This window comes from Varanus komodoensis, unplaced genomic scaffold, assembly GCF_004798865.1.
Source record: "Varanus komodoensis strain SLA01 unplaced genomic scaffold, ASM479886v1 scaffold14_1, whole genome shotgun sequence".
Taxonomy (NCBI): Eukaryota; Metazoa; Chordata; class Lepidosauria; order Squamata; family Varanidae; genus Varanus; species Varanus komodoensis.
In genome coordinates this window covers 25,183,408-25,197,726 of record NW_025335438.1, presented here as the reverse complement: position 1 = coordinate 25,197,726, position 14,319 = coordinate 25,183,408, and the positions used below count along the sequence as shown (strand labels likewise).

Here is a 14,319-nt window from a genome sequence, read left to right as displayed (position 1 = left end):
CAATTGTATTTCAGCAGGCCTAAGGTTCACAACAAGTTTCTAGATGATGTAGAAATAAACACCCCTCCTGTTTTAGAGCCTATACAAACAGGGCAGTAGCCCACATTGCCTCTGCACCTCTGCTGATTATATTGTGCCAGCAGGACTCACACCTGGTGTAACAGGAAGCTAGTGCTTCCTAAAGCAATCCTGGAAAGGACCTGAAATGCGAAGTTCTTTTTTGAGCTGACTTGTTTTGTTCCAGAAAAGGTTATTTTCAGGCTGCTATAGGAAGCAGTAGCTTTCTGTCATGCTGGTGCTTAATCTCACTGGCATGTGTTGGATACTGCCCACTGTATACAGTTCCAAAAAATACCACATGCATTTATTCAGAATTGGAGTACCTTCATTCTTTCAACTGGGTCAGAAAGTGAGCTGGCTTTATGAATTAAGTATGTATGCTCCATGTATTCCGTCAGTCGCTGTAGGAAACTCAGGGGCTCATTAAAAATTACTGGCATAGTGATCTTGGACAGCTCCTAGCAGAATTATAAAGACAGGGTTAAAGTTACCCAAACATCCATATACTACATTACTAACTATATGAATGGGTTGTGTCTACTGTAAAATACAGTGAAATCAAGTTAAACCGTTAGCGGACTGCTAAAAAGATAAATTTGAAGAGGGGTAAATAGCTTCCTATATACAAGCCTCCTTTTAAAACTTAAGCAACATGTAATAGTGTTAAACCAGAGAGATCCAGCTTCAAATCGGCAGTCAGTGATGAAGCTTTCAGAGTTACTTTTCATGTTAGAAGCTGTTCAGCTGTCAAGTTGCCTTGCAAAGCTCAAACAAGTTGAAAACAATGAACTGCAAATCTAACAAATAAAAAGAAATCGCCTAAATTGAGGCGAGTTCTTGGGCAATTTTTTAAATGGTAATAATATAAAAAAGGGAAATTTCTTTAAGATCTTGTATGAGATGGTTTGAAGGCTGAATCCTGTAAGCAGAATGCAGCAGAAGCAGTGGTCCATTGGTCAGATCTGAATGCCTCAAGCCTGGTAGGAGAGCACAGCACACACAATGGATGCCCTGTTAGCAGACCCAGAACACTCACATGGTGCTGGGCTGGCTGCAATGACACAGCTGCCCCTTGCTCTTTGGCTCTGGTGGCGGGTCAAGGAGAGCTCTCGGGACAACTGCACAAGCATGGCTGTCAGCAGTGCTACGTTTTTCTTCCAGTGATCAAACAGGAGAATATATGCACGTACAGTGGTGGAGGGGACTGCTCTGCTTATCTTCCAAAGAGAGAACACAGTATGCCTGGTATGTTTCATGCAAATATGAATGCTTGCTTGCATACCACATTACAAAGACTGGCTGGTCCTAACAAAAAGATGTTATTTTATGGTCTTTTGGGGGGAAAAGGACCAATATGGTACCCATTTTTATTGTTGTTTGAAAACTGGATGTGTGTGTGTGTGTGTGTGTGAGAGAGAGAGAGAGAGAGAGAGAGAGCGAGAGAGAGAGAGAGAGAGAATGTACATAAAAGTTAACCTACTAAGGAATTTTACACTCTTAATTGATAACCTCTGCAACAGCCATTTAATGCAAGCCATAGTATCTCACTCTTAAGCCAGAAGTATGAGCTTCCAGTTTATAGCTCATACTTTTAACTCTTACACCCATCTTGAATGGGTATCTACAGCTCTCATTGCCCTCTCATTGAGATCATTGGTCATGCTGACAGGGGCTGATTAGAGTTGGAGTTCAACATAATGTGGAGGACCATATGCCCCCCCCCACACACACACACTTTAAAGTAATGCATGGTATTATTTACTGATGTTCAACTGCAGTAAAAATACCTGTATCATTCATCAAAACTTGGCAAAGAATTGAAAGGTGTGTGTTACAGTGTTTGAAGATGCTCCTTAGTATTGCAGCATTTCAGTACAGTTCATTCATAAGATGTATTTCTGCCTTATTTTCTTACAATTTCATGGCACAACACTGATTAAGTGGTAATTTATTCTTATAAATATATTATATTATAATCTTCACTGAGTAGGAGGAAAACAAGAAATATGCTTTCCATGACATGAGAGCCAATATCACCAGCTGTTCATGGCAATGACTCAGACTTAGATTTCTACTGCAATTTTTATGTTCCAGTTTCAAAGATGTTGCTTTCTTTATTACTATTAATTATTCTTTATTATATTTCTACACCTCTCATCAGAACAGAAATTCCCTAAGGCCTTTTAAACTTTTGCCTAGATTTCTAGAATGCTTCCTTCACTGCAGCAATTTTCTCCACCCCAATCCTCCCAAAAAACAAAACCAACCCCCCCCACCACATATCTTTGAAAGAAATAGAAAAGACCTGTGAACATTCCAGAAGATTTCAAATCCCCCACATTTCCTAGATCACACTTTCTATGGAAGAAGATCAAATTATCAGAATGTGTCAATGACATGTGCAGGTTTCTAAAAGAATTGTAGAAAGTTCAAGGGTTTGGTGTATGAGCAGCTGGTTATGAGCTGTGTGCACAAAACTTCTGATTCTGTATGAACCACGTGTGGTATGTTTCTACATATATGTAAACTAGGAACTCTGGCTTTATCCAAGCCAGAGTCATAAGCTAAAAACAAACCATGGATTAAAACTCTGGATTGTTGTGGAAAAGACAAGCTAGAATTCCCAGTAATGGTAGGAATTCGTTATCTGCAGCAGGAGCATAAGCCAGGGTTCCCCGAGAGCCCGGGTAAACCAGGACATTGTTCTGTGGCATGCAACAGTTAAGGCACACACTGTAACTGGTTATGTATAAAACTAATCATGATTTTTCATACTAAAGAAAACTCAATCATATGACATATTTATTATAAAGACGTTGCAGAGATACTTTATTTTAAGTCAAGATTCACCTACCATTCCAATGCACTTTCTCAAGATACTCCAAATACTGAAATCATTTCTAGAAAACATTGGCGAGGGCAAGCTTGTCCTAGATGGGGCGAAGGTAAGAGAGCAAGCTTGTTAGTAATGAATAATATGCTTCAATATTAAGCACCTGCAGAGTGCACATTACGTTGCCAGAGCTGACCTCTGAACAACAGGCTATCTACACTACTACTAAATAGCCAAATTCTATCAGCAGCTACTCCATGCTACTTACACAAGTTGTTTAAAATTATTTGCCATAAACCATAGTTAAGTACCACACATGTACACCAAATGTACTGAGCACTAGCAAGTAAAACTTGCAGCTTTGGGTTAGGTAGCCAGTTCAGACAACCTGCTTGCCAGAAAAGTTCTCTCACACTGCAGTAGCTAGCAGACTAAGATAAGCAGGTGGTCATGGCCATTGGTTCTTAATATAAACATTTAAGTATAACACACATTATAATTTGAGTGATATACTATCAGTGTTCAAAATTGTTGCTTTATTAAAAGAGGCAAAACATATTTATTCAAGATCTGTTTAAAGTTTAAAAGCCCAGTATTTTGTAATAGGTAACTCCAGGTCAAATTAGAAAGCAGTATTTTAAAACATAACTGCATGCAAAAGTATACTTGTATATAGATGATAATTTCCAAAGAACAATGGGAGTGACTTCCTGCTGAAGGCTGGTAACTTGGTTAATTGAATGAGCATATTGAGGAACTTACCTCTGGAGTGGAAGACATTTGATTAAGTCAACTGTCTCCCCAAGACCAGAGATGGGGAACCTCAAGCTCACAAGCCAAATGCAGCTTGGGGAGGTTCCCTACCTGGCCCACAGAGTTTCCTGTTCCAAGCCTAGCCCCTGTCCAGTCTCTAAGCCTCTCCACAGAAAAAGAAATCCTTTCTGTTAGCTTCAATCAACTGTGCTGCCTTTCTCTGTGCAGAGAGGGGCACAGAGTTCTACCATCCTGCCATCACCCATCATCTCATATTGGCCCATGGAGAGGGAGACCCCCCATTTTAGTTTCATACAATACAATGGCATTATAAAACCAGCTAGTTTGGAACAGATGCTGCCCCTGATCTAGTCAGCTTTACATCAAAGGAAAACTAAATGTTGCTAAAGGTAAGACTTCAGTGACAACAGCTTTCTTCCCCTCCCACTTCTTAGTGGCTGTGAGCATTAATTCAGTATATTTTACTTCGAAAGCTCCCAAAATTGTTCTGAAAGGAAAAAAAAAAAAGACTTTTCATGAATTTTTGCAACAGACACGTGAGGATGCAGACGGGTATTGCAGCAGTGGGAGCCATGCCTCTGCAAAGCACTGCAACCATCTCCAATTATTGCTTAAAGCACAGTACCCTGCAGAACCAGTTTGGCTAGAGCCCATAATGGAACAGAAAAAGCGAACATGCATAACACAGCCAGTTACCATTCTACAATGCCACAATCCCCATCTCTGAAAAGTTCTCTTTAAATACAATCTACATTGCAGTGATTCAGGCATAATATCCATTCTCAGCATGAAGACTTTAAAAACATCTGCCACTGAGTTAATATAAAGAGTTTATTTTTAATCTTAGATCTGGACACCAAGTCCATGTTCAAATCCTCATCCATTCAGTAAGCCCACAAATGGATTTGGTCAAATCACTACTAGCCTATTTCACAGATTATGACATTAAGGTAGGCAATAATATTCTGTAATTTGTAAGAAACCCTTAGAAAATGATACCAAAGAAAGTTGCATTTATTTGATGCTAATAGCAGGAAACACATTCATTATTTATATGTCAGGCCAATGTGGTCATTTAATGCCCAAGAAAAACAACACACATTTAACATGTAAGCCAGCACATATGAAGACATATGGTCACATAATGAGAGAAGCTACTATTCCAAACATAATTTCCTGTCACATTTGTAGCCAGTGGACCTGGGGAATCCCAGCCAAAATCCAGTATTTTCTTTAGTGATAACATTGTTTTAAAAACACAGCCCTGTATTTTTACATGTATGTGTTCTGTGTTACTGATTTTCACAAACTTCTAAATGAATGGTCTGTATAAAACTGAATTGGTTCACCTTTGATGATTAGACCCACCACTGGAGAAAAATATTCTTCGGTACCCTGACAATGTAACTATCATGGTAGTACAGTGCTCTACCCTCAAGCTATATGGAGACAGATCAAACTAGATCTAGGCCTACCCCAAACAAAATCCTGCCAAAGTCTTATGTGCCTGATTCTCAAAAATGGTCTGAGCTTCATAGCAGTGTTCCATCCCTTGGAGGTAGGTAGGAAGTCAGGCCTTCTTGTCCAAGCAAAGGTGACTCAGGGAGTGTTTTTCTGGGTTCACTACCCACTAGTCTAACTGTTTCTAATGATCCCCCCAAAAAATCCTAGCTTAGAACAGGGATTCTGGTGCAGTAGCACCCCAGAATCTATACCCTATTACTGTTCCTCCTTGGAACAGGTTTCTTGTGGCAACTTGGATCATACCTTGTGAGCCAGATTATGGCTGTGTTCACACAACATGACAAGCAACCCTGCATGGTTAACATGGTTTGAAGGGTGTGTGTGCGTGTGTTTGGCTATGCTATACCTGAAAGACAATAAACTGGTTTCTATTTTATTATGGTTTCCATCCACCTTGCTCAGTACTCCCATTGCTGGCATGTATCCCATCAACCACTATGCCCAAAATTCAATCTGAAGGTACATCACTCCCACTTCTTCCTCATTAGTCCTCACATAGAAGCTGGCTGGCTGGAGCAGCTCCTGCAGTTGCCACTCCTTCCAGAGAACTTTGTGGTACTTGCATATCAGGACTGTGGAAACTGATCCTGAGTTCAGACAATATGGCAAGCCATGGTGGTACCGCGATACCATAGAATGAACTTTTGTTTCTTACCATGGTTTCTAAAGGTATAATATGTTGACTGGATTCAGACACAACAGACAAGACTGGTAAAAAGCACAATGGCTTGTTGTGTGGTGTGAATGCAGCCCATGAGGCCAGAGTATGTAAATCTGTAAGAAAAGTATGATCTGTTTACTCCATCCTGTTCATATGTTCTCCTGACAACTTTACAACCTAGCAACAGCAAGAAGCTTTCCCCAGTATGAGCTCTCCATATCTTTAAAAAGCAAAGCCTTCAAGACCAACTTTGCTAAGCAATCCAGTAATTCAGTCCTAAGTTGCACCAACTGGCTTCTTGTATTTCTTTTTCTCCCTTTCTAATGAAGGTGCTGCTTGTTCACATGTCATCCAACCAGAATAGAGGCTAACCATGTCTTATGCTGATAATTCTTTCCTATATCCTGTATCAGTGGTGGCTTGGCTCATTCTGCACACCGAGTTCAGTTAACTTCTTGCTTTTGTGCACTACTGTGACTTATGCATGTTCAAATGTTAATGTTTCATTATGTGATAGCCCATGTTCCCCATTTTATAGTACAAGAGAAGCCAAAGCCCAGAAAAGGAGAAAGCAAATGCAGTGAAAAGTGTAAGAGAAGCTAGCTTTCTATAATTTTTGATTAAGACGATTAGTTAATATATATTTTGAGGACAACAGAAAAGATTGGTTCCCAAAAGTGAAGACAGAAGTGACCTCCAAAGCATACTTCAAAACTGCATCCTTGTACAGAAACAGAATAACATGCTTTAGCAGCCTTATTCCTAGAGATTATTATTCCAATCAAGTTATATACTGCATTAACCACATCTAACAAGGTGATATTCTTGTTCCATCAATGCTACAGTTTGACGCCCCACTATGCTCCCAAAATAACTTTGTTGAAGGTACTGAGAATTCTTGCTGGAGATCCTCAGAACCTTCAAAACATCAGTGGTTCAACAGTCCCTGGATGAAAGTAACAAAGGATAAAATAGGTTGCAAAGCTGAAGTAGAGACATATTGAAAATATCACTTTACTCTGTACTGTGTTTAAGGGACACTCCTCCCCTATGTTGAAAGTTTCTACTTTTATATTATGGTTAGCTAAGCTAGCATATCTAGGAAAGAAGTAGTGGTCACTTCACAGGGCAGGCCTGCATCCAGTTTACATTTTGACTCTACTTGATGGAAGACAGGAAGGCCACTTTATAAGGACAAGTGCCCAATCCAGGATATCTGAAAGAGAATTCACAAGTGAGACAAACATTCTCTATATCAGAAACATGTTGCAAGACTCTGAAAGTCAAGTTTGCAATTGCAGATAAACAAAACCCATTTCTTATTTTCTGGCAACTTGGGGTCAGTTTTAAATGACAAAGTTTTTCCCAAATCAGTAATGCAGGAAAATGTTTTACTGTTTGCAGCTGCTTTCCATTAAAACAAATGGCAACATGCTGATGCAAGAAACATTCAATAGGGTGAAATTCTATGGCCATTAGATGCTGCCCAGTCAGTCACAAGATAGGTCGGATCCCCAGCTCCGACCTCAGAAATGCATCCTGAGCTTGGAGCTGGGACTCTAACCACAGACTGCTCACTCCACCTTTGCTGCTGTTCTTTCTTTGCTGGCTGCAGTTTTAAAGTCCCAGGTGTGGCTCCAAGGTGGATGGGACATTCCAGGAGTGAGGCTCTGCTGATACATGGCAACTTAGTGGTGCCTCAGGACCTCCTCCTCGTGAGCAAAAGCCTTCTAAACCTTTTCAGGAGCAGGAGAAGCATGAAGGCAGTCTTTGCCTCTGCATTCTGTCCTCAGTGGGATGCCTAATTCTAATTCTGTGAGTTCAGAGGGTTACTGGCAGCCACCCTTATATGCTTTGCTGAATTTTGCTACATATTATTGTACTACGTTTGTGCTTATGCTGCTTACAAAATACAATTTATGGAACTCACCAGGACAACTATGGATCTACACATTTCAGCAAGTCTGTCAGTAAAACTGTTTCAGCTTCAAGAAGCACATGCTTTTATGAGTTATTTATGGATGGCAGGTTGGTGACTGTCTGTAAGTGAATGAGTGCTTTGAAGAACTGGTATTGTTTTCACCAGCACAATTCAGAAAGGGATACATGTGCCTGTGCAAAGCATAACATCCTTCAGAGGAATTATTGTAGTAAGCCTATTCAGTAAGCTAGATTGTTTGTAAAAAGTTGACAGAAGATTGTTAAATTAGATTTGGAGACCTTTCTAGCATAGCAACTTAGAGATTGAATTATGAGTTCTCAATTAACAGAATTGTCTCTGTGTGACACTCAAGACAACCTATTCTCTTAGTCTTAGCCTCCATCTGCCACCCGGAAAGACTACGCAGCAACTTTACAAGGTTATTTTAAGAAGGCAGCCATGTCCTTTTTCAGGAAACTCCTTTCAATACCCCCACCCCCACCCACAGATGTACATTTTTCCTTCATCTGCAACAGTCAGTTGCCATTCCTTGGCAACTAAGCAAGCCCTTGCATGTTCAGGTCCCTAGCCTCTGTTCACCTGCCGACAGTAAGTTGGAATTCTGCAAATCTTGGGGTTACTCCAGAACTGAAATGATTTCAGCGTTCTTAATGTGGCCTATGTTGTCTTGTTCAGTCTATTATACTTCAAAATAATTCTGATGTTTCATCAAGGTTTCACTGTACACTTTCAGCCAGTTTCTCATATGGATTTAAAATACAGTGGCACAGTGTCCAGCAACAGAACCTAGGCACTGAATAAGAAAGAGCAATCTGTGCAAATGTGTTTTGTTTGCTCCTCTATCTTCTATTGCAGACTTGAAAATGGCATGAGAACTCAGAAGTGAACATGGAAGATGAGGTTACAGCTCTATCCCAAGACATTCCCTTGACCACATTCTTACCATACTGTGTGCAAAACATTCCCAATCCCAAATGTTGGCCTGATGTCTCTTGTGTAGGCAATGTAAACAAAACTGCAGTTAAAGTGTCATGTTAAATATTTATTTATTTATGACTTTCATCAGAAAAGTATGGTTAATTTAATCTGCATAACTCTTAAAGTCAAAAAACTACATATAACATTTCTCCTCCTCACATAGAATTATAAATACCAACTCACTCCAAACAATGGTAAAACACTGTCCACAGACATTTACTGTGTTACAACTGTAGCGTAATTGTAAGACAAGATATGCAAACCGTATAAGAATCCCAAGATAACTAAACACTGAACAGCCTTCTCCCCTGAGTAAGTTTGCACTTGGGTAAATTTTAGATTTGTTTTTTCCACAGAGGTTTGCCAGTTTGCATCAATATATTTACAGACACCAATTCCCTAAGTGGTGCCAGCTGACAGGTCAGCTATTGAAATATACTTTGCAAAAAAGATGCCAGCCAGAATATTAAACATTAGCTCACATTCAAGTTTCATTTGACAAGGAACACCCTTCTCCAGTAGTGTTTTTAGAATGTCATCCAAAAGCCCTTTACAAACAGAAAACTAATCCATTCTGTATTTATGGGGGGGGAGTAAAGGATTGCTACCATGGGGGGGGGCAAGGTAATAGAGATGAAAATCAGGTGATCAAAGGGCCTAGTGAGAGACATCCGTAGTAGAAAGTGAAGAAATGCCAGGGGACGGAGGAACAACTCAGAGCTTGGAGGCTCTCACCACCAGTTGTTTACAATTTTGGCAGCAGTTTTACAACAGGCTTTGCGGAAACCTGCCAAATATACTGTTTGTTTCGTAAACTTAAAGCTATCTTGCGCTTATATTACTAGCTTTAAAAAATCACACCATTTGACAGAGGATCCTAACTATTCTTTTCTTGGCATTCTACAGAGCCTTCCAGGGTAATCCTCTCTAATGTGAGCAGGGGTGTGGGGGAGTCTAAGAAAAAAAATATGTGGATAATAATTAGCAAATAAAAGGACTAGGGCATGAAGATCCTGAATGCTTTTTCAAGTGGACCAGACTGTATCTAAAAAGCTAGAACTATTTTTCCAGCTATGCCAAAATTATTACTGAAGCATTGGCAGTTTCATTCCATATACACAGTAAGATCACATTTCACTTTGAATAAAATGCATTAAATTGGGCAAAGCACCAAACATTCTGATGATAATACCAAAGATGAAGCAATGTATTTAAATGAAAAAATGATTGAATAAATTTCTATTTTCAGCTGTTAAGAAAAATGTCACTATCTGTATGTAGAGCAACAAATGCCAGTTATATATTACTTTTAAACCATATTTGAAGTGGAAGTGAGAATAAATGTTAAATATTTATGAGTAAATGCAATGCATAAATATTAAATTCTCCTTGCACTGAAACCTGAGAAATGAGGTATTTGTTACATGTAACTGAGGATCTCTTATCCTCCATTACATGTAAATTCTTATAAACAGATGAAACAGACATATGTGACATGCCTATGCAGTGTGGCTTTTTGCTTTTCATGCTTTAGTTTGAAGTCTATATTGACATATCTTGCTAACACTAGCCCAGAATGAATGGTAATATGAAGATCAAGTAAATGGAAACTTTAAAAAGAGACACACATTAAAAAAACATGAAGAAACAAGAGTCCAGTATTGACTTCAATGAAACACATTTAAATGAGTTAGAAACATGCACTTTTAAGAATTTATGCATATAGTTTGCATCGTGATGTAATCACAATGTTGTAGCTCATTTAATATTTCCACCCCAATGTTCACAAAATGAAGATGCCGTTCATGTTAAAGGACTGCTGCTCCACCATTGTTCAAGAGAAAAGGCAGAAGCATCCCAGGTTAATTTTTATGGATAACGTACAGCTTTGTATAGTGCAGCAAAAAAGGAAACAGCCTTTTGATACAAGGTAAAGTCCTACCTGTGCTTTTTGATGCCATTTGATAGAGTTTCTCCACTTTTACAGGCTGTTTCTTCGGACATGTTAGATATTATAGTGTCACTAGAATCCACACTGTCTTCTAATGAGTAACTGGTCACAGTTTCAAATCCACTCAACGATTTTTCGGATTCTGAATCTGCAAGACAGGTGAACATGAAGCAAACTTCAAAGCTAGTCTTTCGTAGGCTAAGAGACACCACTCTTGCACAGGGCAATGAAACCGAAGTAGCCTATCCAGGTGGTATTGATGACAACATTTGTCCAGTGAAAACTTAGCACTAGTGGAGGTTGAGTCTCTGGCAGAACACGAGTAAGCAAACTGTTCAGCACCAGAGCTTCTAGACTAATGGCGAATGTGAGCAAGGACCGACAGGTAGAGAGTTCTCAGCGAAACATTTCACCCCCTCCTAAACATAGGGTTGGTACAGATGTAACTCCACACCCAGCTATACTTAGGGAAACATAGAAAAAAACACTGCATTTTCTTCTTCCCAGATCCTCTCTTCAGTTTGTAACCAGTGTTAGTCTAACACAAGTCCTACTCATTTCAATGGGTCTCAACCAGAACCATATGCATCATTTCAATGGATATCATAGGATCATGGATATTATTTCAATGGCTATAACTCAGAATCATTAGATTCCACTGCCCTTAGCTACAGTTACAGGGAATTTGCTGAACAGAGGTTCATTATAGGCATGGTTCATAGTAAAATGTGTTTGGGATCAGGATGTAAGATTAGGTGGCCCATTTCACATAGTCTATTTTTAAAAAGTTTTTATACAAATAAACAGTCTTCGATTCTGTATGAGGTATTCCACACAACAAGTCAGTCATGTGTTAGCCAGACTAAATATTCAAAGTTAGCTATTTCAAACATTTTCAAAACATGGGCTATTTGCTTTTTAAAGCCAATTTGTTCAGCAATGAAGGACAGAAGCACAACATTAGAGCAAATATACCCATCAGTAACAAGTTATCTTGTCTACAGATTATTTTTTTCTCAAACCAAAGAGGAAAGGGCATTCATGAGGGAGGTCTTCAGCAGGGCAAGTGGCACAGCAGTTGACAGCTAAGGGAGGGGGAACCAAAATATCTATACAACGAATCTAGGTCACAAACTAACTGGTCAAAGCCCAGCATTTCATTGTTAGCCAAATTTCTTAGAAATACTACAGAGTTAGTTCCATGCCTTTCCTTGGGCAAAATGAACAGCTCAGCAACTGAGTAATTATAAACTATTCACACACTATACTTAAAACAGAGGCAGCAAAAAGCCTGCCTGTTGTATGTCTCTCTACAGACAGATATTCAAATTTGCCTGTTTGCTATTTTGTATGCACGTAATGTTTTACTAGCCATAGGAAGAACTAAGGAGCTACCCAGGTAATTCAAGCCAAATTGCCAACAATAATATTCCCTGCAGATTGTATTCCCACCTTCCACCTCAGTAGCAAGATCAAACCTCACAGAGCAGGTTTTGTCTTCCAGTTAAGGAAAACAGAGTTTACTCACTCTCTTTCCTTCCACAGTGACAGAACTAGAAAAGCAGCCAGGACAAGACACTCAGAATGTTACAGCCTGAACTATAAACAAAGCTGATCAGAGCAAAGAAAGCCAATCAAGGCATAGATAACTGTGCAAAATTGCAAAAGCAATGCATGTTGATTTTTTGGGCATTAAATATTAAAAGTCTAAGACGACCCCATGACACAGAACACACATTGCGACACAGTCTGCATGCATGAATTTAGCTTATAAATTTTCCTTTGACCGCTAATGTTATTCTAGCATTCAAAACTAAGGTACAAAAAAGCTTGCTTACTGCATTTCAGTCCTTATCTACTGCAGATACTAGCTAGTTGGATGTTTGATAGTAATTTCTATTATATGCTATGGATACTCTCAAGTTTCCTTTCCTGCAAGTCAAACTCTATGATCCAACTTCCAACATTATTTTGGCAGAATTCAACCTCCATGTCTCCAATAAAGGGTTGAGTGAAGTGTAATTCAGATACAGCCAGCTTCTGCTATGAAACAGTGCTAAAATCAAACTAAGCAAGTGGACATTTTTAGGCACCTGGACAAGCTGCTCTACTGGGTGTAAATCAAGATTTTGAAGTTATTTATGGAGCACAGGAAATAATTATAGGCAACAGAAGAGATTTTAGGGTTGCAGTATACCTGCCCTTCTGTCAGATACAGCAAGCTGACAGTAGCTTTGCTTTAAAAAAAAGTGTAAGGTATTGTGGTTAAGATTGTAAAAGGAAACTCCTATCCACACTGAAGACAGAACAAGGTAGCTTGTGTAATTTAGACAAGTCCTGAAAACAAGGGATTTGAATGGTTCCGAATGACCTGCCAACAATAAAGTCAATCCCATTAATTAATTAATTAATTAATTAGAACTGTAGGCTCATATATGCAGAGTTTCAAGTGATGACAGGTGGCCTAAATTAGCTCTTCTCCACAAACTCCAGCTTATTTTTTTAAGTTTGGCTTTATCAGCCCAACACTATTGTTTTGGAGTGGTAATTCTAGGTCTTTTTAATAAAAGAGGATGATAAGCAGTTGTTTTCTATTGCTTAAGAAATGTGTATATGCCTGAATTACAGTAACAGACTACTGGACACAGTATTTCAGTTTGTGCTTGGACATGACTCTTAAGCTTTTTAAACAAATGTAAGAAAATTTACTTTTCTACAAACAGCAGCATGAAGGACTTGGGAGACTATTCCTTCAGTTCTCGAAGGAGATATTAAGAGTGCCAGGCACGTATGTCCCCAGATAACTTTAGATGTGATTTAAGGATACAAGGACACATGTTTTGTCTTAGATTAGAATCCCACAGTGCCCACATGCCATTGTGTCAGGTTAGAGAAGCTCACAGAAGCGAACTCCGCTGACCTGACTTCATCCAGAGGCAGACATGTTCTGCTTGTTTCTGGGGTTCCTTTATGAAGCACTAACTCTAGGTTGCACTAGCAGTGGGCCAGTGCAACAAGAGAGAGCAGGCTGGCAGTAGTGGATGCTGCCCCTAGTGATCTAAACGACGTTTCTATGCATTGTAACACAACCTGTATCCCACAGGATCCTGTTTTTTTTTTTCCTTTTCTCCCAGCAGAACGTTATGTGACTTTCTTCTGGGATGGACCTATCTGGTGACTGACATTATTCAATAATGCATGCGTATGTCATAAGACACTTAAGGCAGGGAAGGGTAGGAAGCAAACTGAGATTTATATAGGAAGATAAGAAGCTGCCTCACAGAGTCAGACTTTTGGTCTATCTACCTCAGCACTGTTGGTGTTGACTCACAATGGCTCTTCAGGGTTTCAGGAAGGGTGCAGTGCCAGGGATTGAACTGGGACTTTCTGTACACAAAGCATGTGCTCAGCTACTGAGCTACTAGATCTTTGGTAGCTGGGTGATTGGGAGATACTCCCTATGGAAGGGTATAAACACAGGTGTCTCAGGGCCCTGCCTTGGACCAATGCTTTCCCACTTAGTCGTAGATAATCTGGAATAAAAAGTGGGCAGTGTTTGCTGAGGACACCAAATCATTTAGGGTGGTTAAAACAAA

General features: G+C 39.5%; 2 protein-coding genes across 13 annotated transcripts in view; one reads left to right on the top strand and one right to left on the bottom strand.

Moving 5' to 3' along the window:
• OSBPL1A (oxysterol binding protein like 1A) overlaps nucleotides 1–14,319 on the bottom strand; it is a 77,862-nt gene that overhangs the window by 17,570 nt on the left and 45,973 nt on the right. For 8 of the 11 annotated variants that reach the window (XM_044424113.1, XM_044424114.1, XM_044424112.1 and 5 more), the window contains 3 exons: nucleotides 10,715–10,871; nucleotides 2,915–2,990; nucleotides 384–518 (listed from right to left, as the gene is read on the bottom strand). In XM_044424113.1, coding sequence (XP_044280048.1) covers nucleotides 384–518; nucleotides 2,915–2,990; nucleotides 10,715–10,871 — 368 coding nt within the window. The other 3 variants (XM_044424115.1, XM_044424122.1, XM_044424123.1) reach the window with 3 other exon arrangements.
• CABYR (calcium binding tyrosine phosphorylation regulated) overlaps nucleotides 1–14,319 on the top strand; it is a 74,494-nt gene that overhangs the window by 32,365 nt on the left and 27,810 nt on the right. The gene's annotated exons all lie outside the window — the stretch shown is intronic.